Consider the following 24632-nt stretch of genomic DNA (forward strand, 5'->3'; position numbering starts at 1 on the left):
TATGCTCAGTTATGAAGCAATGAAGCTGTCACATCGGTGAGAGCGGGGAGAGTCTGTACACAGAGGAGACTTGGGACAGTTTGCTGTATTCCCATAAATTAATTTCAACCAATCAGGTTTTAGATTCGATCAGACGTTAGATGCTGCCCGACTAACTTTGGCGCCACGAACCTGGACACTGCAGTAAGGTTTGTGCAGTTTGACATTTTATTCAACCAAAACTTAAAAGTATTTTCTACTTCGCCTCCACCTCCGTTCTCTGGTGTGACGTACGCTGGTGAAATGGGGATTTGTTAGGAACTAAAGTTTATAGCCTGGCGTTACCAGATATAGTATTATTTATATTCAACTTAAATTCTGAGAAAAAAAAAAACATTTAAGAAATTTTTTTTTTCAAAAATCCAGATTGGGAGAGTTGGGACAGTTCATCATGTTAAGGGTTTTTTCTCGTCGTTTACAAATATAAAAGTGTTTGTTAAAAATGTGTCCGTGTCCCTTCATGAGGATTAAACTTATTTCATTCCTTCTTGAGAATGGAGCTGTTTTGTCGAGTCAGGTTTTGGGTAAACTGACGTTTTTCTATCGCCGGAGCAGCATTGTGTGTTCATACAGTTCATATGGGACAAGATTTGATCATAAATAAAATTTAAATCTGTAGGATTAAACTAGTTATTTTATTTTTGTCCCATATCTGACGTCAATGTTTCATGTCTCCCTGTGAAAAATAATGACAGAAAAAGTGAAGCCTGAAGGTCAGGATATGTGACGAGCTGAGAAACTAATGTCGTGGTAAGATTAAAGGGTAGACTAAATACTCTCTAATGCAATATAAATGTGACGTGACCTGCAAAGAATTTCACACAATCTACAAAAGCTGAAAACATGTCCCAAGTCTCCCTGCTCTCCCCCTAAGGCATGATCCTTTTCATACATTTTGAGAAAAAGGGCATTAAACTGGGCTTTCTTGTTACTACAGTATCGTTTGTACCTTTATTATGTGATATGTATTGTTCATGTGAAAATGTGGATCAAGCGTACAAAGCTAGTGTGACGCTTTAAAGGTACACGATTGGAGTGCGCCGCCCCAGCAAGGAATCTACAGATATTGTTATTGCATTTTGTATATTGATTTTCATTGCATACAATTAAAAGAAGAGATAAAAGAAGGAAGCTTATGCGAATTCAGAACACCCACTGTCAGGTTTCGTCAGCAAACAAAGATAGTTAATTCTCCCTGAATCTCTCTCTCTCTCTCTCTCTCTCTCTCTCTTAAACTAGGGCACAGGACAATATGGTCCAAATATTATGCCATATTAACATCAGGATGCACTTTTCTATGAATCACGATTCTCAGCAGACATCTCAGCTTCTACACCACCATTTTTACTTCATTACTAATAACTGATTGGATTGGATTAGATTGGATTGGAATCTATTTTTATACCATGTGTTCATTTTCCCTCCACGCCATTTGCATAGATTTTGTCAATCAGTGCTCTGTCACAAACTCTCAGAACATATAATTTTTTTATAATATGGCTCTACTGATTTGGGACAGGACGTAATTCAGAGCATTTTCTGTGTCTCAGAAAGCTTGGAGTGGAGTTCGAACGGAAAGTGTGTGTATAAGACGTGTATCCAGTGTCCTCTTCATCTGCATCCGTCTCATTTTCTGTCCTCTCATCACAGTTAAGCAGAATGCCACTGCTCTGTTCTGCATTCCAGGTGTGTGTAGTGCTCGGTCGAGCTGGATCTCTGGACATCATGAAGGTTCACGGTGCCGGCACGGAGCCTACTGAACGCTGAGCCTCGTCTTCTTCTCATCTCAGATCACCAGTGCAAGTGAATTCAGCTCCACTCACATACAGCCAGCCAGCACGGAGTCTCTCTGAGAGTGTGTGTGTGTGTGTGTGTGTGTGTGTGTGTGTGTGTGTGTGTGTGTGTGTGTTTGCTGGCATGGCGTTTACTTTGTCAGAAATTATGGCTGCACGACGGCAACAGCAGTCTCAAAGAGGAACGAGAGGAGCGGTGGAGGTGGACGAGTACAGCGCAAACCCCACTCAGGCCTTCACCTTCTACAACATTAACCAGGGACGCTTCCAGCCACCCCACGTCCATATGTAAGTCTCTTTCTTCTCTTCCTCTCTCTCTCTCTCTCTCTCTCTCATACTGATCCATCTGCATTTCATTGCTTGTCACTTTATTTAATTAATGACAGATTGTTTCGTAGGACCATGGCTTGCCAATATGAAAGGAATAAAGCACTTGGAGGCATTTTCTTATTGGAAAATAATCATTGATGGACTAGTCTGGTGCTGGTTTCAACCTGGCATTGATTATTTTCCTCAACAGGACATTCTGCACATGCTGTAGCATTTTATTTTTCTCATGCCACACCAACTTGTCAACAATTACAATGCTTTATTTATTAAAGAACGACATAAAGTGTGGAACTTTACCTTTGTTACGGAGAGCTGACAGTGGAAACTCCTGCCATAAACGTGAAATAAATGTATCTGCACAGACAATGTCACTTTATCAACAATTACATACTTTTTAAATTGAATTTATGTGAATACACCACACAAGTCCCTGTGTAAGTTGTTACTATAGAAATTATAACATATTAGAATAAGTGCATTAATAGAACCCAGTGATTTGTCATAGTCAGAACTACTGGCAGCTATGATACTGTGAAAACAGAGGACTGCCGAGTGATAACACTCATCGAAAAATTATGTTGTAAGGACACTTGTCATAAGGGTGGTGCCCTCAAGGCTGTGTTTCAAGTCAAGGGTATGGTTCAAGGGTACATCTCAGGAGTACAACTCAAGTCAAGGGTACAGTTCAAAGGTACATCTCAGGAGCACAGCTCAAGTCAAAGATATGTTTCAAGTCAAGGGTACGGTTCAAGGGTACGTCTCAGGAGTACTTCTCAAGTCAAGGGTATGTTTCAAGTCAAGGGTATGGTTCAAAGGTACATCTCAGGAGTACATCTCAAGTCAAGGGTACAGTTCAAAGGTACATCTCAGGAGCACAGCTCAAGTCAAAGATATGTTTCAAGTCAAGGGTTTGGTTCAAGGGCCTGTCTCAGGAGTACACCTCAAGTCAAGGGTATATTTCAAGTCAAGGGTACAGTTAAAGGGAAGGTCTCAGGAGCATGTTTCATGTCAAGGGTGTGTCTCATGTCTCAAGGGTATGTCTCAGTGGTAAGACTTCAATTCAAGGGTACACCTCAAGCATATGTCTCAAGTCAAGGGTGCATCTCATGGCAAGGGTAGGTCTCAAGCTAAGAGTATGTCACAAGACAGGGTATTGTCTTAAGTCAAGGGTAGGTCTCAAGACAGGGTTACATCTCAAGTCAAGGGTACAGCTCAAGGGTACACCAAAAGTTAAAGTTATGCCTCACATGAAGGGTACATCTCAAGGCAGGGGAATGTCTCAAGTCAAGAGTACAGTATGTCTCAAGTCAGAGTTACGTTTCAAGGGTATGTCTCAAGGGAACATCTGAATTCAAGGGTATCCCACAGGTCAATGGTTATGTCTCAAGTCAAGGGTAGGTCTCAAGACAGGGTTATGTCTCAAGTCAAGGGTAGGTCTCAAGACAGGGTTACATCTCAAGTCAAGGGTACAGCTCAAGGGTACACCAAAAGTTAAGGTTATGCCTCACGTGAAAGGTACATCTCAAGCCAAGGATGCATCTCAAGGCAAGGGAATGTCTCAAGCCAAGAGTATGACTCAAGTCAGAGTTACGTCTCAAGGCTATGTCTCAAAGGAACATCTGAAGTCAAGGGTGCCTCACAAGTCAATGGTTATGCCTCAAGTCAAGGGTATGCCTCAAGTCAAGGGCACATGTCAAGCCAAAGGTGCATCTCAAGTAAGGGTACATCTTAAAGGAACAGTCCACCATACTTCCATAATGAAATACTGTATGCTCTTATCTGAATTGAGACGAGCTGCTCCGTACCTCTCCGAGCTGCAGGCGTACTAACAACTTCTGCGCGCTTCGGCAGCGCATTGATATCTGAGCTCCGTATCAATGCGCTGACGAAGCGCGCAGAAGGTGTTAGTACGCCTGTCATTATAGTGCGGACTTTCCATAGCATAGAAAATCGCTACGTTTCAATTTGAGTAACTGAACTTGTTTCATATCACTGGTCATATAAACCTATGTAAACAGGAAAAACGCGGAAGAGTTTGGTCGCATCTAACTACAGCCCCAAAAAATACCATTGGCCATACTGAGCCTAGCTACATTGCTAACAGGAGTGACAGCGCGTCTGACTGACTGGGAGGTCGTGCAAAGCTCGGAGAGGTACGGATCAGCTCGTCTCAATTCAGAGAAGAACATATTTCATTATGGAAGTACGGTGGACTGTTCCTTTAAGAGTGCATCTTTTCTACCTTGTAGAAAGTAGAGGAGAATCATTTAGGATACATCATTGGACCTTGCTATTGGACTTTTGAGGGGACATTCTGTACCTTGAGGTACAAAAATGTCACCATACTGTACCTTTTTTGTAGTTTCCTATAAATGCAGCTCATGCTTACTGCAAACGCTAATCCAATCATGTGTAGTTACAGTGGGAGTCAGGTCTGTGATGCACCTCTGCCATGGGGAGGGAGTGAATATGAATAATCACAATGTACAGTGTATACAGTCTCATTTTCTTACTGTGTGTGTGTGTGTGTGTGTGTGTGTGTGGTGTAGGTAGGCAGGCTGACCCAGCAGTAGTTACTTTAAAGTGGGCCACTCTTATTCAAAAGTATTTCCCTCTTCTCTAGAGACATGCTGCTGCTTCTGCAACCACAAACCTCCAGAGAACTCCATATAACTCCTGTTTCTTCCTAAAACCACTCCGTCTTCTCTTCTGCTCTTCCTCTCTCTCTCTCTCTCTCTCTCTCTCTCTCAACTTTTCCTCCTCTCAGGGTTGACCCGTTACCCCATGACACCCCTAAGCCACCAGGCTACACTCGCTTTGTGTGTATCTCGGACACACACTCGCGCACGGACACTATTCAGATGCCGTACGGTGATGTGTTACTGCACGCAGGAGACTTCACTGAGCTTGGCTTGCCCAGCGAGGTCAAGAAATTCAACGACTGGCTCGGTGAGAACATATTCGTATCGGCTCTTATGCTCACTCACACACTCATGCACTCAACTCACACACTCACACAGGAAATCTTTTAACCCCTTCATGTCTCTGCTTATTATTCAGTGTGTGCAGGGTGAGCACTATATTCTTATTCCTCTTAATTCTTCTCCTTATTCTTCTTGTATTAATTTATTATTAATACAAGATAAAGGAGACGCTGTAGAAAGAGCATGAAGATAATAAATAATTCAGCCCTAACTGGGATCCGGGCCCTGAGACTCGGTTCTATTACTCTACTGTGTGGCACTTTCTTTCTTTCTTTCTTTCTTTCTTTCTTTCTTTCTTTCTTTCTTTCTTTCTTTCTTTCTTTCTTTCCCTGTTTCATCATCTTTCTTTCTTTCTTTCTTTCTTTCTTTCTTTCTTTCTTTCTTTCTTTCCCTGTTTCATGATTTCTTTCTTTCTTTCTTTCTTTCTTTCTTTCTTTCTTTCTTTCTGTTTCATGTTCTTTCTTTCTTTCTTTCTTTCTTTCTTTCTTTCTTTCTTTCCTTCCCTGTTTCATCATCTTTCTTTCTTTCTTTCTTTCTTTCTTTCTTTCTTTCTTTCTTTCTTTCTGTTTCATGATCTTTCTTTCTTTCTTTCTTTCTTTCTTTCTTTCTTTCTTTCTTTCTTTCTTTCCCTGTTTCATGTTCTTTCTTTCTTTCTTTCTTTCTTTCTTTCTTTCTTTCTGTTTCATGATCTTTCTTTCTTTCCCTGTTTCATCATCTTTCTTTCTTTCTTTCTTTCTTTCTTTCTTTCTTTCCCTGTTTCATGATCTTTCTTTCTTTCTTTCTTTCTTTCTTTCTTTCTTTCTTTCTTTCTTTCTTTCTTTCCCTGTTTCATGTTCTTTCTTTCTTTCTTTCTTTCTTTCTTTCTTTCTTTCTTTCTTTCTTTCCCTGTTTCATGTTCTTTCTTTCTTTCTTTCTTTCTTTCTTTTGTCGTTTTGACTTGCAGCACTAGTGTACAAATTTGCAGGCGAATTAGTTGAAGAGAAGTGATCGTATCTATCCCAGTCGCTCAGTCGGCTGTCTCCGCTCACAGAGCAGATTAAAGGGGGGAACAGGCTGCATGTGCAATGCATCAGAGACAAGAAGAAAGAGAGAAACAGCATTTTTTAGAGGAGAGGGATGAAAACAAGAGGCGGAGGGATGTATGGATGGAGCGCAGCCCACCTAAGGTTATGCAGTAGGGTGCAGGAGGCGCGAGCAGGCAGATAAGACAAGGCCAAAAAAGCCTGCAGTTTTCTCAGATAACTGATAACACTCAAGCTTCTCTCTCGGTCTCTCCCTCTCTCGCTCTCATCTTTCATTACCATGCTCCCTGTGATGCATCCTCCCCTGTCCCTGCCTTCTCCTTCTCTGTCTCCCTTTGACGGGTCTTCCTGGGGTTTTGTACTCCCGTTTGTTTTCAGATTAATATGTATGCCTTCGACTCCTCATCCTTTTCCTCATCTGTTTCTGTGTGTGTGTGTGTGTGTGTGAGAGAGAGAGAGAGAGAGAGAGAGAGAGAGCGTGCAGCGCCCATGCTCTTTTCTTTACTTAGCTTCAGCCGTCTGAAATGTGTGTTTTTTTTTTCCCTGATGATACTAAAAAACACACGTTCTCACATCTTACCTCACACATATGGTCTTGCAGAAGGTAATCTACACATTCATTATTTATCTTTACACTTGTATTTCTGAGTTCAGAAACTATTTGAATGTTTGTCTGTTGTGCACAGAAACAAACCACAAGTCTTTCGCACTAGTTCAGATAGACATGTAAAATAATTCAAATACCATACAAACAATGCAGCTTTTTAGGGAAGATAAGGTAAGATATTTCATAGAAGAGCTTCAGAGACCCATACTTAAGAGAATATGGCACTGCATTGACCTGATTTTTGATGGCTTTGTATTCGTATGACATCCGTCTGTACAAATGAACGTACATACGAATGACGGACCTGTACCACCACAGGGAACCTGACTGTAAGTACAAGGCAGCGTCTCTCATAAACACTCAACCACCGGACAACGCAATTTGCATAAGATAGATGGGTTTTTATCCAACACTTATTTTTAATTTGCTTTTTCAAAAATAACGTGGGATTATTTACTAACATATTTTACAGAAAATATTTACAAGAGTTTTATTTAAAACAGTTTTGTTAGTCCACTCGCTTGTTGGACAGTTGACAGTTTCTGTTACACTACCGTTCAAAAGTTTGGGGTCACTTTGAAATGTCCTTATTTTTGAAAGAAAAGCACTGTTCTTTTCAATGAAGATCACTTTAAACTAATCAGAAATCCACTCTATACATTGCTAATGTGGTAAATGACTATTCTAGCTGCAAATGTCTGGTTTTTGGTGCAATATCTCCATAGGTGTATAGAGGCCCATTTCCAGCAACTCTCACTCCAGTGTTCTAATGGTACAATGTGTTTGCTCATTGCCTCAGAAGGCTAATGGATGATTAGAAAACCCTTGTACAATCATGTTAGCACAGCTGAAAACAGTTGAGCTCTTTAGAGAAGCTATAAAACTGACCTTCCTTTGAGCAGATTGAGTTTCTGGAGCATCACATTTGTGGGGTCGATTAAATGCTCAAAATGGCCAGAAAAATGTCTTGACTATATTTTCTATTCATTTTACAACTTATGGTGGTAAATAAAAGTGTGACTCTTCATTGAAAACACAAAATTGTCTGGGTGACCCCAAACTTTTGAACGGTAGTGTATGTAAGAGCGATAGAAAGATGTAATTGCAGGAAGAGTTTTATTGAAAGCACGCAAGCAAACAGATGCAAAACATAGACAAAGGCAGAGTCGAAAAACAGGCAGCGGTCAAATGAGGCACAGACAGGATATCAGAGGGAATACAATACTCACAGTCCAAAAACACAAACAAGGTCAAAACCAGAAAAGCGACAAAAAATACAAGGCTTTCGCAAAGTCTGTGTGTTACTCAGAGTCCTTATATTATGTATGTGCTGTGATCGTACTCTAATCAGGAACAGGTGCATGGTCATTAGTCCTAATGGCGCTGCGTGCACGCGCACAAACACGCATTGATGTGACAGTTGTAACCAGACAACCGTTTAAACTATCAAGTTTTATATTCAATCGTAACTATACAGTAGTGATGTAAAGTGAAAGCGCTGGTTCACTGCTGTCCACCAGGCGGCCAGCAGAGTCACACTATAATAAATGTCGTGGTGTTGTTTCTGGCGCATGGCATGCAGTGTCAAAGAAAGGAATAAATATGTATTGTAACTGTGATGCGTATCTCATTATTGGTCTCACTGTCACAAGACAATGCAGTGATTTATTGACACTAAAAACACAACATGACACAATTCGATGGTTGATTCAGGGCACTGTAATATTATTATTCAGGTGGATTTTGTGCCCTTGCAAATATTTTGCTCATAAACTCACCAGGAGCTCTGATTTTCGGCAAATCATTTTATATTTATATATGAGAACTGTCGTAAATTTGTATCACTATTTATCATCACACAATACATCATTACATGCCTAATAAGTAAGGAATAAAACACTTAGGGAGTCCTCTTCTAGAAAACTAATCAACACTGAGGCGCAGTGATTATTTTTTTTATACCAGTACAATTTGCACTGTTTTATTCCTCGTATACTACAGTAATAGTATTACAAAGTTTTATGCTTGAATTATATTATATTATATTATATTATATTATATTATATTATATTATATTATATTATATTATATTATATTATATTGTCTGGCGTTGAGTGGTTCAGTATCATGCTAGCTGAATGGAATATATCTGATAGACCATGGAAAAAAAGCCAGCCAATATTATTATTATAATACATACACACTCTCTTCATATCAGCATTCTCAAAGTCCAATGCTAGCTTACCCGCGACTTGGTGCCGTTAGCGCGGCAGTGCAGTTACCTTCCAGCTGGTCCAGCATTCATCAGTAGTGTTAGCGAATGCTAATAAAGCAGTCAAGTCAGTGCTATTGAGAGCTACAGGCTAACGACCGAGAAACTAAGATTTCTGTCTCCAGACTCTTCTTCCATGCTGCACGCTCACTACAGTATTTTTCACTCAGACTTAAGTTTTCATTTCCCTGTGTAATTTACTGAGTTACTTTTAAAATCAACATCGACAGCCACACACAACGGAGCGACCTGGCAGCCAAAATTCTCTCAAAATCTTCCGTATTTAATGAAGCAAATCTGGCAGCCATGTTTGTTTACAAATTGTCACAGTCGCTCACTAGCATGGAAGTTTTACATCTCCGATGTGCCTCTTTTCCAGTTTTTTGATGTCTGTTGGTATGTTTTTCTCTTGTAAATATGTTTGAAGAATATCTAATGAAGTTTTGGTAGCCTTTCGGGTGTTCAGCGCGTCTTTCTCTTTCCTGGCGAACAAAGAAATGCTTCTGTGCATGTGCAGCACAAAACTTTCTCATTGAATATTCGCATCAGCTCTGACGTGTGGCATGATGTCTCTACAACCATGCAATATTGTAAACCATATTCAATGCTCATTCTCCATCGGGTAGAGTGACGTAATACACGTTGGATAAGCGATATGCTAACAATATTGCATGCTATCAAACCAAATGAATGAAACCCGCTAGAAGGGAATAGAACACGTTTTTATTCCATCGAGAAAGGGTCCTCTATGGATAATAATATATCTTATTATATTGCTTGCATTATAGCAGGAATTAAAAGTCATTCCTTCTCCAGCATCTTATTTTTCTCACCAAAGAAAGCTTCATCACAATATCAACAAATTAGCTGTTGCTATAGAAACGATATTATTTGAAGAAGAGCATTAACATAAACCTGTAATTTGCCTTACAGCTAGAACGACTGTCAGGGAGGGCAGCTGTTATAGAAAATTAATCAGCAGTTTGAAATAATAACCACAACAACTTTCATAGTAGCTCAGCGTTCATTATTTAAGCCTGTCTTTCGTGAAGCTGTGTGTGTGTGAGAGAGAGACAGAGAGAAACAGAGAGAAAGATAGAAAGAGAGAAAGATAGAGTGAGAGAGTGAGATAGAGAGAGAGATAGAAAGAGAGTGAGAGAAAGAGAGAGAGAAAGAGCAAGACAGCGAGAGAGAGAGAGCAAGAGAGAAAGATAGAAAGAAAGAGAGTGAGAGAGATAGAGACAAAGATAGAAAGCGAGAGAGCGCAAGAGAGATAGATAGAAAGAGAGAGATAGACAGACAGAAAGATAGAAAAAGAGAGAGAGACAGAAAGGTAGAGAGAGAGAGACCGAAAGATAGAAAGAGAGTGAGAGAGAAACAGAAAGATAGAGAGTGAGAGAGAGAGACAGAAAGATAGATAGAAAGACAAAGATAGAAAGGCAGTGAGAGTGAGTGAGAGAAAGATAGAAAGAGAGAGAGAGACAGAAAGATAGAAAGTCAGTGAGTGAGAGAGAAAGCTAGAAAGAGAGAGCAAGAGAGAGACAGAAAGATAGAAAGAGAGAGCGAGAGAGATAGAAAGATAGAAAGGAAGTGAGAGAGACAGAGAGAAAGATAGAAAGAGAGAGAGAGACAGAAAGATAGAAAGTCAGTGAGTGAGAGAGAAAGATAGAAAGAGAGAGCAAGAGAGAGACAGAAAGATAGAGAGAGCGAGAGAGATAGAAAGGCAGTGAGAGAGAGAGAGAAAGATAGAGATAGAGAGACAGAAAGATAGAAAGAGAGAGCGAGAGAGATAGAAAGGCAGTGAGAGAGACAGAGAGAAAGATAGAGAGAGACAGAAAGATAGAAAGTCAGTGAGTGAGAGAGAAAGATAGAAAGAGAGAGCAAGAGAGAGACAGAAAGATAGAAAGCGAGAGAGATAGAAAGATAGAAAGGCAGTGAGAGAGAGAGAGAAAGATAGAGAGAGAGAGACAGAAAGATAGAAAGTCAGTGAGTGAGAGAGAAAGATAGAAAGAGAGCGAGAGAGATAGAAAGATAGAAAGGCAGTGAGAGAGAGAGAAAGATAGAAAGAGAGCGAGAGAGATAGAAAGATAGAAAGGCAGTGAGAGAGAGAGAGAGAAAGATAGAAAGAGAGACAGAAAGATAGAAAGTCAGTGAGTGAGAGAGAAAGATAGAAAGAGAGAGCGAGAGAGATAGAAAGATAGAAAGGCAGTGTGTGTGTGAGAGAGAGAGAGAGAGAGAGAGAGATGAGTGTGCTCTTGTCAGCTCTTGTCAGTTTTTCTCGGTCAGGCATATTGAGTAGTGAAGTATAAGGAACGTTCTAGATGTACTGCACCCGAATGTTCTAGTTAAATATGGATCTCATTGTAGCGAGATGGAGGACGTCAAGGGAGAAATGTTGAAGTTAATACTGCAGATGGACGGGCTCTCGTTTTTTTTTTTTAGAGGTCAGGAAGTTTAGTAGTCTGTCTGTATGCTTCTCTTCTGTCCAGATTATTAATAATAGATTGTCTCCGTTTATGATGCAACAACCATGTGGTCAGTGTAAGGTGTGTGTGTGTGTGTGTGTGTGTGTGTGTGTGTGTGTGTGTGTGTGTGTAGGTAAAAAAAATCTTGGTTAAAGTTTCTTTCTCACTTTCTCCCCCAATACTGATGGTTTTTTTTTTCTCCTCCCTTCAGTTGTTCAGAGACCCTTTGCTCTTTCTCTGGTCCCTGTACGGAGAAAAGCAACATGAAACTTTAATGCGTTCTCTCTCACTCCTCGATCTGCTTCAGACTCTGCAGCTCGGTTTTATTCCTGCGCCTCCGTGTGGGGTTTTTACTCAGCTGACGATGGATTTGCTGTGGGTTATTAACGAGGAAGCTTGACACCCCTTTTTACGGCTTTTAACATCGCAAATAAAACAGAATCTTGTGCGGCAGTAGCTTTAAGAGCCAAATCGTTTACCATCTGTCTGTCCGCGTGCGCTTGTACTTTATGTTTGGTATCTTGTGCTGCGTACGTGTTCGTATGAAAACCTGCTTTTCACAGCTTCCTCTTCACAGATGGGCCATGTTCAGTATTTCTTCTTCTTCTTCTTTGTATTTAACGTCTTGGGCCAGTCAGCTTGCCAATGAATGTGTGTGTGTGTGTGTGTGTGTGTGTGTGTGTGTGTGTGTGTGTGTGTGGGCGTGCACATTTATGTTGATGAGGTTTGTTTTGCCTCAGACAGCACCTTCAATTAAATATATTGCGTTTAAGGTTGAAGGCCGCCGACAGATGATTAGTGTTTTGCGTTTCGCTCATCGCACCGTACGACTGATCAACATCCTTCCCGTGAGAATATTTCATCATCAAGCCACATTTGAAAACACACACTCACCGGCCTCTTTAATAGGAACTTGTTGTTGTTGATTCTAAGATCCCTGTTTTTGGCTGCAGGACTGGAACCCAATGTGTTCTTCTGTTCTGCTGTTGCATGCTGAGATGCTTTTCTGCTCACCACGGTTGTAAAGAGTGATTATATGAGCTACTATATCTTTCCTTCCTGGCGAAAAAAAGCTCGAACCAATCTGGCCAGTTTCCTCTGACCTCTTTTATCAACAAGGCGTTTGTTTCCACACAGAGAACTCTCCCTCACTCACTCGATGTTTTTTGTTTTTCGCACCATTCTGTCTGTATAAATTCTAGAGACTGTTGTGTGTGAAAACGCCAGGAGATCAGCAGTTTCTGAAATACTCAAACTAACACCCATGCCACAGTGAATGAAAGTCAGCCCTTGAGATCACAATTTTTCCCATTCTCATAGATGTCCACAAACAACAGTGACCCGATCTGCGGTTTTCTCCGCCTACACAGACGGTCTGCGCCGGCTACTTGATCCCAGAAAAAAATAAAAACTCACCTTTCAATGTTCAACTGATTTATATCGTCTCCGCTGCCCATAATTTGCTGCAAATCCAATTATTCTACCACGAAATTGTCTTCGATTCAGGTCTATCATGACCGGAAGCGACGGCATGTTTGTTGATCGATTCTCGCACTCTGATTGGCCGAGCCAGACCACATGACCACACTGTAGCGTATGTAGTTACACTACCGTTCAAAAGTTTAGGGTCACCCAGACAATTTTGTGTTTTCCATGAAAAGTCACACTTTTATTTACCACCATAAGTTGTAAAATGAATAGAAAATATAGTCAAGACATTTTTCTGGCCATTTTGAGCATTTAATCGACCCCACAAATGTGATGCTCCAGAAACTCAGTCTTCTCAAAGGAAGGTCAGTTTTATAGCTTCTCTAAAGAGCTCAACTGTTTTCAGCTGTGCTAACATGATTGTACAAGGGTTTTCTAATCATCCATTAGCCTTCTGAGGCAATGAGCAAACACATTGTACCATTAGAACACTGGAGTGAGAGTTGCTGGAAATGGGCCTCTATACACCTATGGAGATATTGCACCAAAAACCAGACATTTGCAGCTAGAATAGTCATTTACCACATTAGCAATGTATAGAGTGGATTTCTGATTAGTTTAAAGTGATCTTCATTGAAAAGAACAGTGCTTTTCTTTCAAAAATAAGGACATTTCAAAGTGACCCCAAACTTTTGAACGGTAGTGTATGTTACAGAGCCAGGCAGCGCACTACAGAGGGGAACTGAGAAAGCCAAGCACATGCACACTTCCGGAGGGAAATTTTATACAGATTTTGCACGTATTTTACAGGGAAATGGTTAATAATTTATTAGTTGAGAATGCACCAGAAGGCATGTAAATTTCAAAATGTTCTGGGGCAGGGGGGCGTGCCCCGAGAACCCCCCCTAGCATTAGCGCCACAAATTCCTACTTTCTTAGCCGGCTACTTCAGATTTTCTGGAGAGCCCTACATTCTGACGTTTGAAGAAGTGAACATTCACTGAAGCTCCTGATTTGTATCTGCATGATTTGATGCATCATACTGCTGCCGAGAGATCGGCCGATTAGAGAACCGCATCAAACAAAACAGCAGGTGGACGGATGGATGGCTGTTCCTAATAAAGTGGCCGGTGAATGTAGCTCATTTCTCAAGCCTATTCTGCATGTATCTAAATTGCAAAGCACAACTTAAAAAAAGTTCCAAAGATGGAAGAATACACTCGTCTTAACGGCGTCACATACTGCATGAGGTCTCGTCTCATTGCTCATTGGTTGTTCCTTGTTGCTGTTCTATTAAAGTATCTCCGAACACTTGATTGTAAAAGTCATGCAGATGTTTAATGACTTTGCCGCACCAGAGGGCAACACACACACACACACACTCCTGCTTCATTGAGATGTGTAAAGACGAAACCTTTATTTGTCACATGCACACTTCAAGCACAGTGAAATTCATCCTCTGCATTTAACCCATCTGAAGCAGTGAACACATGCTCAGAGCAGTGGGCAGCCACATCACAGTGCCCAGGGAGCAGTCAGGGGTTCGGTACCGTGCTCAAGGGCACCTCAGCCCAAGGCCACCCCATGTTAACCTAACTGCATGTCTTTTGGATTGTGGGGGAAACCGGAGCACCCGGAGGAAACCCACACAGACACAGGGAGAACATGCAAACTCCACACAGAAAGGCCCTCGCCGGCCGCTGGGTTCGAACCCGGAACCGTCTTGCTGTGAGGCGACCGTGCTAACCACTACACCACCGTGCCGCCCCGTGGATTTATAGCGTACGCTAAAGCTATGATTTTGGCTTTATGGTTTTAGTTTTGTTTACATTCCCAAGGTACGTCACGTCATAAACAAAATGAAAAGCGTGCCTCTGCTGCATCGAGCTCCGTCTCGTTCTCCATCTGCCTCGCTCAGGCGGTCCTCCGTCCTTCGTCTTATCACAGTCCCTGTTTTGTTCCAGCGCCATGTTTGTTTTCGGTGTGAGAATAATACTGTTCATATGACGGGCTCAGGACAAGGTCTTCCATTAGGATAGGGTGTGTGTGTGTGTGTGTGTGTGTGTGTGTGTGTGTGTGTGTGTGTGTGTGTGTGTGTGAGTGAGAGAGATTAAGATTTGATCCATTATGATGGGGTAGGTGTTTACATGACACTTTAACAAAGAAAGACATGAAAGTGCAGGCGGAAGCCGTGTGTGTGTGTGTGTGTGTGTGTGTGTGTGTGAGGAGATCAAGTACAGGATGTCTTTCTGGAATGCTTCTTGAAGTGTACGCTCAGGCAGTCTAGTTAATAAATCGCATCCTCCAAAATGCTAATATCAACCTTCTGTCCTGTATCCAACAGCTTCGAGAGAAGACTGCCAGTTCTGTCTGACCTAAAAGAAAAAAAAAGTGAAATTAATCAATCAGAGTTTCTATTTCTGGCCGAATCAGAAAGCCTTTGTTCTGTTAAAACTCCTTCGGTGAGACACATTTTAGTGCATTCTTTACAAAACTGGCATATAATCCCAGAGTCATGCAGGACAGGTAAAGCAGGCGAGCTTTAAAGGTGCTACAGAATGCATTTATTCAGTATTTTAAACCGTTCTCTCGTGCCTACGCAGAAGGTTCATGACTTTGGTTGGGCTGAAAAATGCCCAGATGTGGTTTTACACACACATTTACAAGCCTGTGACTTGGCCTGAGAATGAAACAAGGTTTATTCTGTCCATATTCACTGGATATGAGCAATAATGCGCTCTGATTGGCTCCTCTACTACTAGGATATCAGCTTATATACCATGAGTGGAGAAAAACAAAATGGCAGAGCGTATTGCTGAACCAGCCGAGGACGAAATAAAAACTCTACTCGAAAAAAAAATCCTTCCAAAATTATTAAGAATTTAAAAGAAACAGAAATAGCTAAAAGAATATACTGTAGCTCCCGGGGTGGCACGGTGGTGTAGTGGCAAGAAGGTCCGGGTTCGAGCCCAGTGGCCGACGAGGGCCTTTCTGTGTGGAGTTTGCATGTTCTCCCCGTGTCCGCGTGGGTTTCCTCCGGGTGCTCCGGTTTCCCCCACAGTCCAAAGACATGCAGGTTAGGTTAACTGGTGACTCTAAATTGAGTGTAGGTGTGAATGTGAGTGTGAATGGTTGTCTGTGTCTATGTGTCAGCCCTGTGATGACCTGGCGACTTGTCCAGGGTGTACCCCGCCTTTCGCCTGTAGTCAGCTGGGATAGGCTCCAGCTTGCCTGCGACCCTGTAGAACAGGATAAAGCGGCTACAGATAATGAGATGAGATGAAATTTGCGAGAAATAAAAATAAAAATGCTCCGTTTCTCAAAATCCAGTGAATGTGGATAGAATAAAACAGTTATTCCACTCAATCTCATCGTACATGGATTATAGCGCTATCAGCTCATGTACGACTCCATTTCGTGGAATACCTGTTAAATATTTACCCTTAAATTTCAAGTGTTTGACAACGACTGTTTTTTTCAGTAACTAAAATGTAGCTAGTGGGAAAGGAGTAGAGTTTTTGGAATACCACCAAACCATCAGCAATTATCATATCTTACTCGTACCATATTCAGCTTTCGCCAGAATGCGATATCTGCCATTGATTTACGCACTGCATTATGGTCTTTCATTCCAAAACGCAACAAGCGCCATCACCGATTTTTCTCAAAACCAGACATATCCATTTGGCCAATCAGAGGCCACCATTACCGTGAAGTCTTCTAAGATGGCTGCGCCCATGGAAAAGGAAATCACTTCATCATTTCTTGCATTTATTGGACAATTTCACGCTGAATTATGAATAATTTCAATAAAATAATCTTAAAAGATAAAATAATCTCATCTCATCTCATCATCTCTAGCCACTTTATCCTGTTCTACAGGGTCGCAGGCAAGCTGGAGCCTATCCCAGCTGACTACGGGCGAAAGGCGGGGTACACCCTGGACAAGTCGCCAGGTCATCACAGGGCTGACACATAGACACAGACAACCATTCACACTCACATTCACACCGACGGTCAATTTAGAGTCACCAGTTAACCTAACCTGCATGTCTTTGGACTGTGGGGGAAACCGGAGCACCCGGAGGAAACCCACGCGGACACGGGGAGAACATGCAAACTCCGCACAGAAAGGCCCTCGCCGGCCACGGGGCTCGAACCCGGACCTTCTTGCTGTGAGGCGACAGCGCTAATCACTACACCACTGTGCCGCCATAAACTAATCTATAAAATAAAATAATCTGTCATGAAAGAACACAGTTAAATGCACTTTAAATAGAAAGGGATATGTAGCATTTTCGTGGAAAATGCCGTGGTGTGGATATGTAGCGACTTGACAAAAATTAATTACTTGGTTCAGTTAAAAGCTGTTAATTAGTTCTGGATTTCATTTTTGAAGTTTATTATCATTAAGGAGTTAGTCAATAAATTTTAAAACAGGATACAGTGGTTTTCCTTTTATCACTTCCTGTAATCAGAAAAAAGTGATTTTTCTCGAAACAGTGGAATTGGATATATTGCGTTTTGGAACCAAACTCTTCATATGTAAAATTGGACACAGTTAATACGTCACAATCGTACAGTCTTTTATAGAATTCAGGCAGGATTTTATTGGGATCATCTTGCACAGTGTGATAAGTAACGAGACCGTCAATGACGGCGTAGCTCACTCACTAGTTCAGAAGGAACGATCGAAAGTGGGCCACCTTCCTTGTGCAATAAACATTGCAAGCTATATACACTATATACAAGCTATATATAGAAGCGATATCCACCCTAGGAATACCAACCTATTTGCCAGAAAGAATCCAAAACGGTGAGGAATTGACCGAGAAGAAGCAATTTTTGTTGAGCTGCTGAAGGCATTAAGACTTAATTAGTCCATAACTTCATTAATAATTGTAATTATGCAAATCTGGGTAGAAGTTATATACACCCTAGGTTCCCCGACCTTCGTGCCAGAAAGAATCAAAATCGGTGAAGAATTGAGGGAGAAGAAGAGATTTGTGTGGAAACTGCTCGTTAGGGATTGATTAATTACTCCAGATCTTCATTATTCATTGCAATTATGCAAATTTGGGTAGAAGCTACGTATATGCACCCCAGGTGGACCTACCTTCCTGCCAAAAATAATACAAATCGATGAAGGATTGAGAGAGAAGAAGTGATTTTTGTGAAATGAGGACGACGACGACGACAACGGACGGACAACACATGACGGTATAAACTCATCACCTGTCAGCCGGATGAGATAATAATCTTAAGACGGCTGTAATCACACTGCACAACTGGCACAAAAAAATAATGTAATGTTTGCTTAAATTTAATCTTTTTTTTTTTGCAAGGAAGCAGTTCAAAGAAAATGGGCACTTGGTTTGAAACATAACTTTACTGCTAACAAGAAAATCTTAGCAGGCAGAATTCGGCCACAGAAACCATAGGATATGTAGGTGGATGAGACAGATGATTTAATTATCTTTTTCAGATATGAGCTGAGCAACAATAATAAAACATTGAGGCTGGTCTGATCGCGATGGAATAATAAGCAGGTTATCCAGATATTTTTATTTTTTTTTTTTAACCAACTGACAGAGACCACACTCTTTCCCAGCGCAAAGTGAAAGTAACTGATACCAGAAGCAAATAGAGTGGATTTGTTGTTCAGGGTTCTAACTCGGCCTTTTCAGCGTATCGGGTCGATATGCAGTGTTTCCTTACCGCTACGCCCACAATATTGCCGACACGCCTGTAAAAGTGGCCGCTACACTTATAAAAACACTTGCCAATCTTGAAAATGTCATTTTTTGTTGAATTTTCTCTTGTTATTCCGATGCAGTGGTGATGACGTGCCGCCATGTGAATGTTCTACATTTGGACATACTCCATTCCCCGTCCACGTCAGCGCCCAGTGCATAGCTGCCTGAGTTGTTCTGTGTGGAGATTGTCACTGATCGTGCGAGTCCGCTTTACCTCCTTCCTCATGCTGTGTTTGCACTAAAGTTCCATCTGTGTTAAGAGGTGAAAACACGGCATGCACGTGATACGTGTTGGTCCCTGGCAGTTATTTTTACGACACAACACGGTGCATTGAAACTGTCGGAGGAACAGTCAGTACAGGAAGGGATGATACAAGTTAGATCTCATGTATTGCAATTGAACAGCTGAAGTTGAAATAAAGCTGACACTTGGTGAACATCAACTGATTGTTTTATTCTTATTCCATAAATATGTTACAAATATAGTTGGATATTAATTATATTAAAGCTAGACGCCCGTTCAGATTTTTCACGTTTAGGTCATAAAAACATTTTCCCGACACCCAGTTATTTTTGTTTAGTGACCGAAAGCTACTGAATTCGAATCACAGACTTCCAATTTTATTCCTTTTTTTTCTAAAAGAACAATTAATGAATTTATCTCCACGTGGCCCTAAATTCTCCGTTATTTTTTCCTGCTTCACCATGACCCAATTCAAGATACTACATCATGCATCACGTGGTGGGCTTTCCCCGTTCGCACAAGGCATTGTGGGATACAAATTTGAAACAGGAGAGAAAAATGGAGGACCTGAGTGTGCAAAATGTGAAACGTGAAAGACCGACTACAGTAACGGAAAGAAAGCGAGAAGAAAAGACGTTATGTTATATACGAAGGAAAGGAAACGCAGGACCAAACTAATAAATATCGGCGCTCAGCGAGCACCTCGGTGTGATCAGCTGTTCGTTTAGCGACAGAATGATGGAACTGTCAGTGCACGCTCAAAGGGAAACCTGTAGATGGCAGTAATGCAACACTGTGGATGCCAGCTGCTGTAAAACCCAAAAGAAGAAGAAGAAGAAGGTAAACCTGCGCATGCGCACACGGACTTCCTCTGTCTGCTTGACTGCGTAAAGCAAGCGATTTCATGCACATTATTTGCTTTAATCCTCTCAAATTAAATAACTTCCCAGCCACAGAATGGCCGGATATATTATTTTTTGAGATATTACAGAAATAAACATACGGTATATCACAATGACCACATTTCAGATGGAACTAAATTTCACTGATTTTATGAAATCGAAAGGTCGTCTAGCTTTAAGCCTTATATTAACCCCTTAAAATCCCAGCTCATTATTTTTTAGTCATTAATCTGGCATCATTCGGCCAGTTTTGCAGTCTTGGACCCGTGGCATCTCCAGACGATAACGCAAATGCTTTTCTATTGCGCCACTCAGGAGCCCAGGGAAAGACGGTTTATAGTTGTGATAGCATAAGTGATAACAGGAGCTAACTTGCTTTGTGGATGTTTCACAACATTAAAAATCACTATAAACAGAGGTGCACAAAGAACCCAACTTCATTACTTAAGTCAAAGTACAGATCCACATACATCCCTATATCACTGAGCAAATTTCAGACGGAACTAAATTTGACCGATTTTATGAAATCGAAAGGCCGTCTACTTATAAGTCTTCAATCAAAAACAATCACAGCAACTTTTGGAAAAAAAAAACTTCATTAATATTAAAAAAGAGCAACTTTCAGGGAGGCCTATAACGGCCAGGAAATGCACTAGAATGCATCTCTGAGCACGTAGAACCTGTGAGCTTTCAGGGGCCTGAGGTGGCCCTTGAACCCCTAACCGTTATGACTGGCGCCACTACGCTGATATTTTGGTCTAGTTCAAACCCTGGTTTTGAAATATTGTTCGTATTTGGTCTGGATGTTGCTTTAGCTTCAAGTGTCTCCCATATCGTTGTAACAAGAAATCAAAAATAGTCCTTCTACAGCTAAACTGTACACATAGGCACTTGAATGAATGAACGAATATAAAATAGTATAGTATTAGTATAGTATAATACAGTTTAGTATAATGTAGTATTAATATAGTATAGTACGGCGGCACGGTGGTGTAGTGGTTAGCGCTGTCACCTCACAGCAAGAAGGTCCTGGGTTCGAGCCCCGTGGCCGGCGAGGGCCTTTCTGTGCGGGGTTTGCATGTTCTCCCCGTGTCCACGTGGGTTTCCTCCGGGTGCTCCGGTTTCCCCCACAGTCCAAAGACATGCAGGTTAGGTTAACTGGTGACTCTAAATTGAGCGTAGGTGTGAATGTGAGTGTGAATGGTTGTCTGTGTCTATGTGTCAGCCCTGTGATGACCTGGCGACTTGTCCAGGGTGTACCCCGCCTTTCGCCCGTAGTCAGCTGGGATAGGCTCCAGCTCGCCTGCGACCCTGTAGAACAGGATAAAGCGGCTACAGATAATGAGATGAGATGATTCCTTTTCACTAAATAAAAACCCCAAAGTTGAGCACTTAGTTATTTTAAGGCTAAACTTGGTCTGTTGCATTAGTGCACATAATAAACACACAAACAGTGAACTAATCCCCTTCAGCAATCCCAGAATTTAGAGGGTGGAGGATTTTCCTCATCAAAGGCTACAGGCCACCCACGACAACACACAGAGAGGGACAATAACACTTAGATCCAGCAAATTGTGCCTGGTAGGTATTATTCTAAAGCATGCACACACACACACACACACACACACCATGTATGAGAGAAAGAGATGCATGCATGTGTCCTTGTGTGCACATGCTATTCTTTGTGTGTGTGTGTGTGTGTGTGTGGGCATGCACACACCCGCATTGATTTAATTGCCTCCCTTTGAAGAGAAAGTACATGAAAAGAAGAGACGCCTTTTGTCGACGAGATTCACAGTGAAATTTAAACTGTTTGTTGCTTAAAAGCTGCTTTTGAAATACAAAAAAGACAAAAAAAAAAGATGGAGGCTAATAACAACAGTCATTCACGTGTCCGACTTAGGCGTGTTGAGCAGGGGAAGCATCTCTTTTCCTTTTCTCTTGCTCTCTCCTTCTTTTTCCCCATCACAAAAGCAGCAGGCTCCTCGCCCCCCCCCCCCCCCCCCCCCCCACGCGCACACACACACACACACACACACACACACACACACACACACACACTGGCGTTTTGTATTTGCGTGATTGATTGCTTCCAAAGGCTATATTTTTTTGCTTTGTGTTTCTAAAAGAATGACTCCATTGTAGAGCTTCTGTCTTGTCTGTAATTCTGCGATGGGCCTTCGGAGCAGTTTGGGGAATCTGGAGGGAAGGTGACGAGTGCGATGGGAAAATGTCAGTTTTTTTTTTTACACATGATAAAAGTGAAATCAGTGCCAAATAAGTGTGAGTGTTGGGAAATAGTTTGGCTTCGGGAATATTACATTACAGGCGTTTAGCAGACGCTCTTATCCAGAGTGACATACAACATACCCATAGCAACCTGAGGAGCAGTTGGAGGTTAGGTGCCTTACACAAAGGCACTTCAGCCATTCCTGCTGGACTAGGGAATTGAACTGGTAACCTTTTGGTCCCAAAGCAGCTTCTCTAACCATTACGCCATGGCATATTGTTCAGAATAGTTAAGGAGGTCATTTGTATTGCAGAGGTGCCAACATTTATGGTTAAGGCATTGCATTTTACTATAAGTGAAAGATGATTGGTTAGTTGAAGTTGTCCTTGGAACTTAGAAGTTTGTACGAATTCAGAGGTCGATCAGGATGTGGTGTGTGTCTAAGTGGTTTTGGTTGAAAAAAAACAAAGTGAAAAAAACGGATAACGGATGAGCAAATTAGAGAATTTCTTCTGGTTTCATTATTATTATTATTATTATTATTAGGCGGCACGGTGGTGTAGTGGTTAGCGCTGTCGCCTCACAGCAAGAAGGTCCTGGGTTCGAGCCCCGGGGCCGGCGAGGGCCTTTCTGTGCGGAGTTTGCATGTTCTCCCCGTGTCCGCGTGGGTTTCCTCCGGGTGCTCCGGTTTCCCCCACAGTCCAAAGACATGCAGGTTAGGTTAACTGGTGACTCTAAATTGACCGTAGGTGTGAATGTGAGTGTGAATGGTTGTCTGTGTCTATGTGTCAGCCCTGTGATGACCTGGCGACTTGTCCAGGGTGTACCCCGCCTTTCGCCCGTAGTCAGCTGGGATAGGCTCCAGCTTGCCTGCGACCCTGTAGAAGGATAAAGCGGCTAGAGATAATGTGATGTGATTTATTATTATTATTATTATTATGTATCAACAATAAGATGTTTATTCTGCCTCCCTGTAAGAAAACGAAGAGCTCAACTGTTCAGATGCAAAATTACGACCTAAAGCTTACGTCCTGCTGTGGCCGTCACATTGCGTCACATATCGGTGGTTTTTGTTATAGACATGCCCCTGGGCAATAACTCATACAAACATAAGTGACATATGTACCATAATTATGTAAAAAATGCATAATTACAACCTTGTGGTGCTGTTCCAACAGTGCTTGCTCTCTAATTACGTTATTTCCGACAGACCTTGCAGGCAAAATTTGTTAAGGCGATCTTGAACAAGTGGGCGGGGCTTTTGTGTAATTGGTCATTAAACAAAATAGAGGAGATGCTCATTATTATTATTATTATCCATCCATTACCTGTAGCCGCTTATCCTGTTCTACAGGGTCGTAGGCAAGCTGGAGCCTATCCCAGCTGACTATGGGCAAAAGGCGGGGTACACCCTGGACAAGTCGCCAGGTCATCACAGGGCTGACACATAGACACAGACAACCATTCACACTCACATTCACACCTACGCTCAATTTAGAGTCACCAGTTAACCTAACCTGCATGTCTTTGGACTGTGGGGGAAACCGGAGCACCCGGAGGAAACCCACGCGGACACGGGGAGAACATGCAAACTCCACACAGAAAGGCCCTCGCCGGCCACGGGGCTCGAACCCGGACCTTCTTGCTGTGAGGCGACAGCGCTAACCACTACACCACCGTGCCGCCGTGTTGGTATAATTAAAAAAAAAGTTATTCTGGAACAAAACAAAAATTACTTTATTTAATTTTACACTAGAGATGGAACTAAATATGAACATATTATTGAAATTGAACAGATTTGTTCTGAGCTTATACAAAATACATATATGAATAAGAAAAAAAAACCGAAAGAAGAAGAAGAAAAAGGCGGCGCGTGTTGCTAAACCAACCGAGGACGAAATAAAAACTCGACTCGAAAACAAACCCTCAAAAAATGCAACAAAATATGGAATGAAAGTATTTGATGGTAAGAACTTATCCTTTTTATTTTTCAAGAATGATTATTTTTATTATTATTGCATTTTTCACAAACCGCTCCTGTCATTTCGCCGGTTTGTTTACATTCTAAGCGGAAATGATTTTATCAGACGTTTTGTATAAAGTTTTTATTTATCGAATTTGCAAAAAATAACAACACCGTTTCTCAAAATCCAGTGAATGTGGATAGAATAAAACAGTTATTCCACTCAATCTCGCCGTACACGGCTGATAGCTGCTATCAGCTCATGTACGACTCCATTTCGTGGAATAACTTAATTTTTTACCCTTAAATTGCAAGTGTTTGGTAATGACTTTTTTTTTTTTATTCAGTAGCTACAATGTAGCGTAGCTCATGGGAAAGGATTTGAGTTACAGTAGTGAGGAATATAAATCTGGACCTGCTGATGGTTCGAGGGATTAAGTATTATTACAGGAACGTGAGATCATGGAGATATACAAATAGAACTGAAACAAAAGAAAGAAGTGAACAAGTAAAAAAAAAAGTTCGGTTAGAACCAAAATATGTGGAAATGCGTCATTAAATGCAATGAAGCTTTTGTAACGACGGCACTAAATCTCT

General features: G+C 41.5%; 1 protein-coding gene across 1 annotated transcript in view; it reads left to right on the forward strand.

The window, feature by feature from the left end:
- The first annotated feature begins 1783 nt into the window (after nt 1-1783).
- mpped1 (metallophosphoesterase domain containing 1) overlaps nt 1784-24632 on the forward strand; it is a 123089-nt gene continuing 100240 nt past the window's right edge. The window contains exons 1-2 of the mRNA XM_060903710.1: nt 1784-2120; nt 4930-5111. Of these exons, the coding sequence (XP_060759693.1) occupies nt 1957-2120; nt 4930-5111 (346 nt within the window). The 5' untranslated portion in view covers nt 1784-1956. The remainder of the gene's footprint in view (nt 2121-4929; nt 5112-24632) is intronic.

This window comes from Neoarius graeffei, chromosome 21 (assembly GCF_027579695.1).
Source record: "Neoarius graeffei isolate fNeoGra1 chromosome 21, fNeoGra1.pri, whole genome shotgun sequence".
NCBI classification, from domain to species: domain Eukaryota; kingdom Metazoa; phylum Chordata; class Actinopteri; order Siluriformes; family Ariidae; genus Neoarius; species Neoarius graeffei.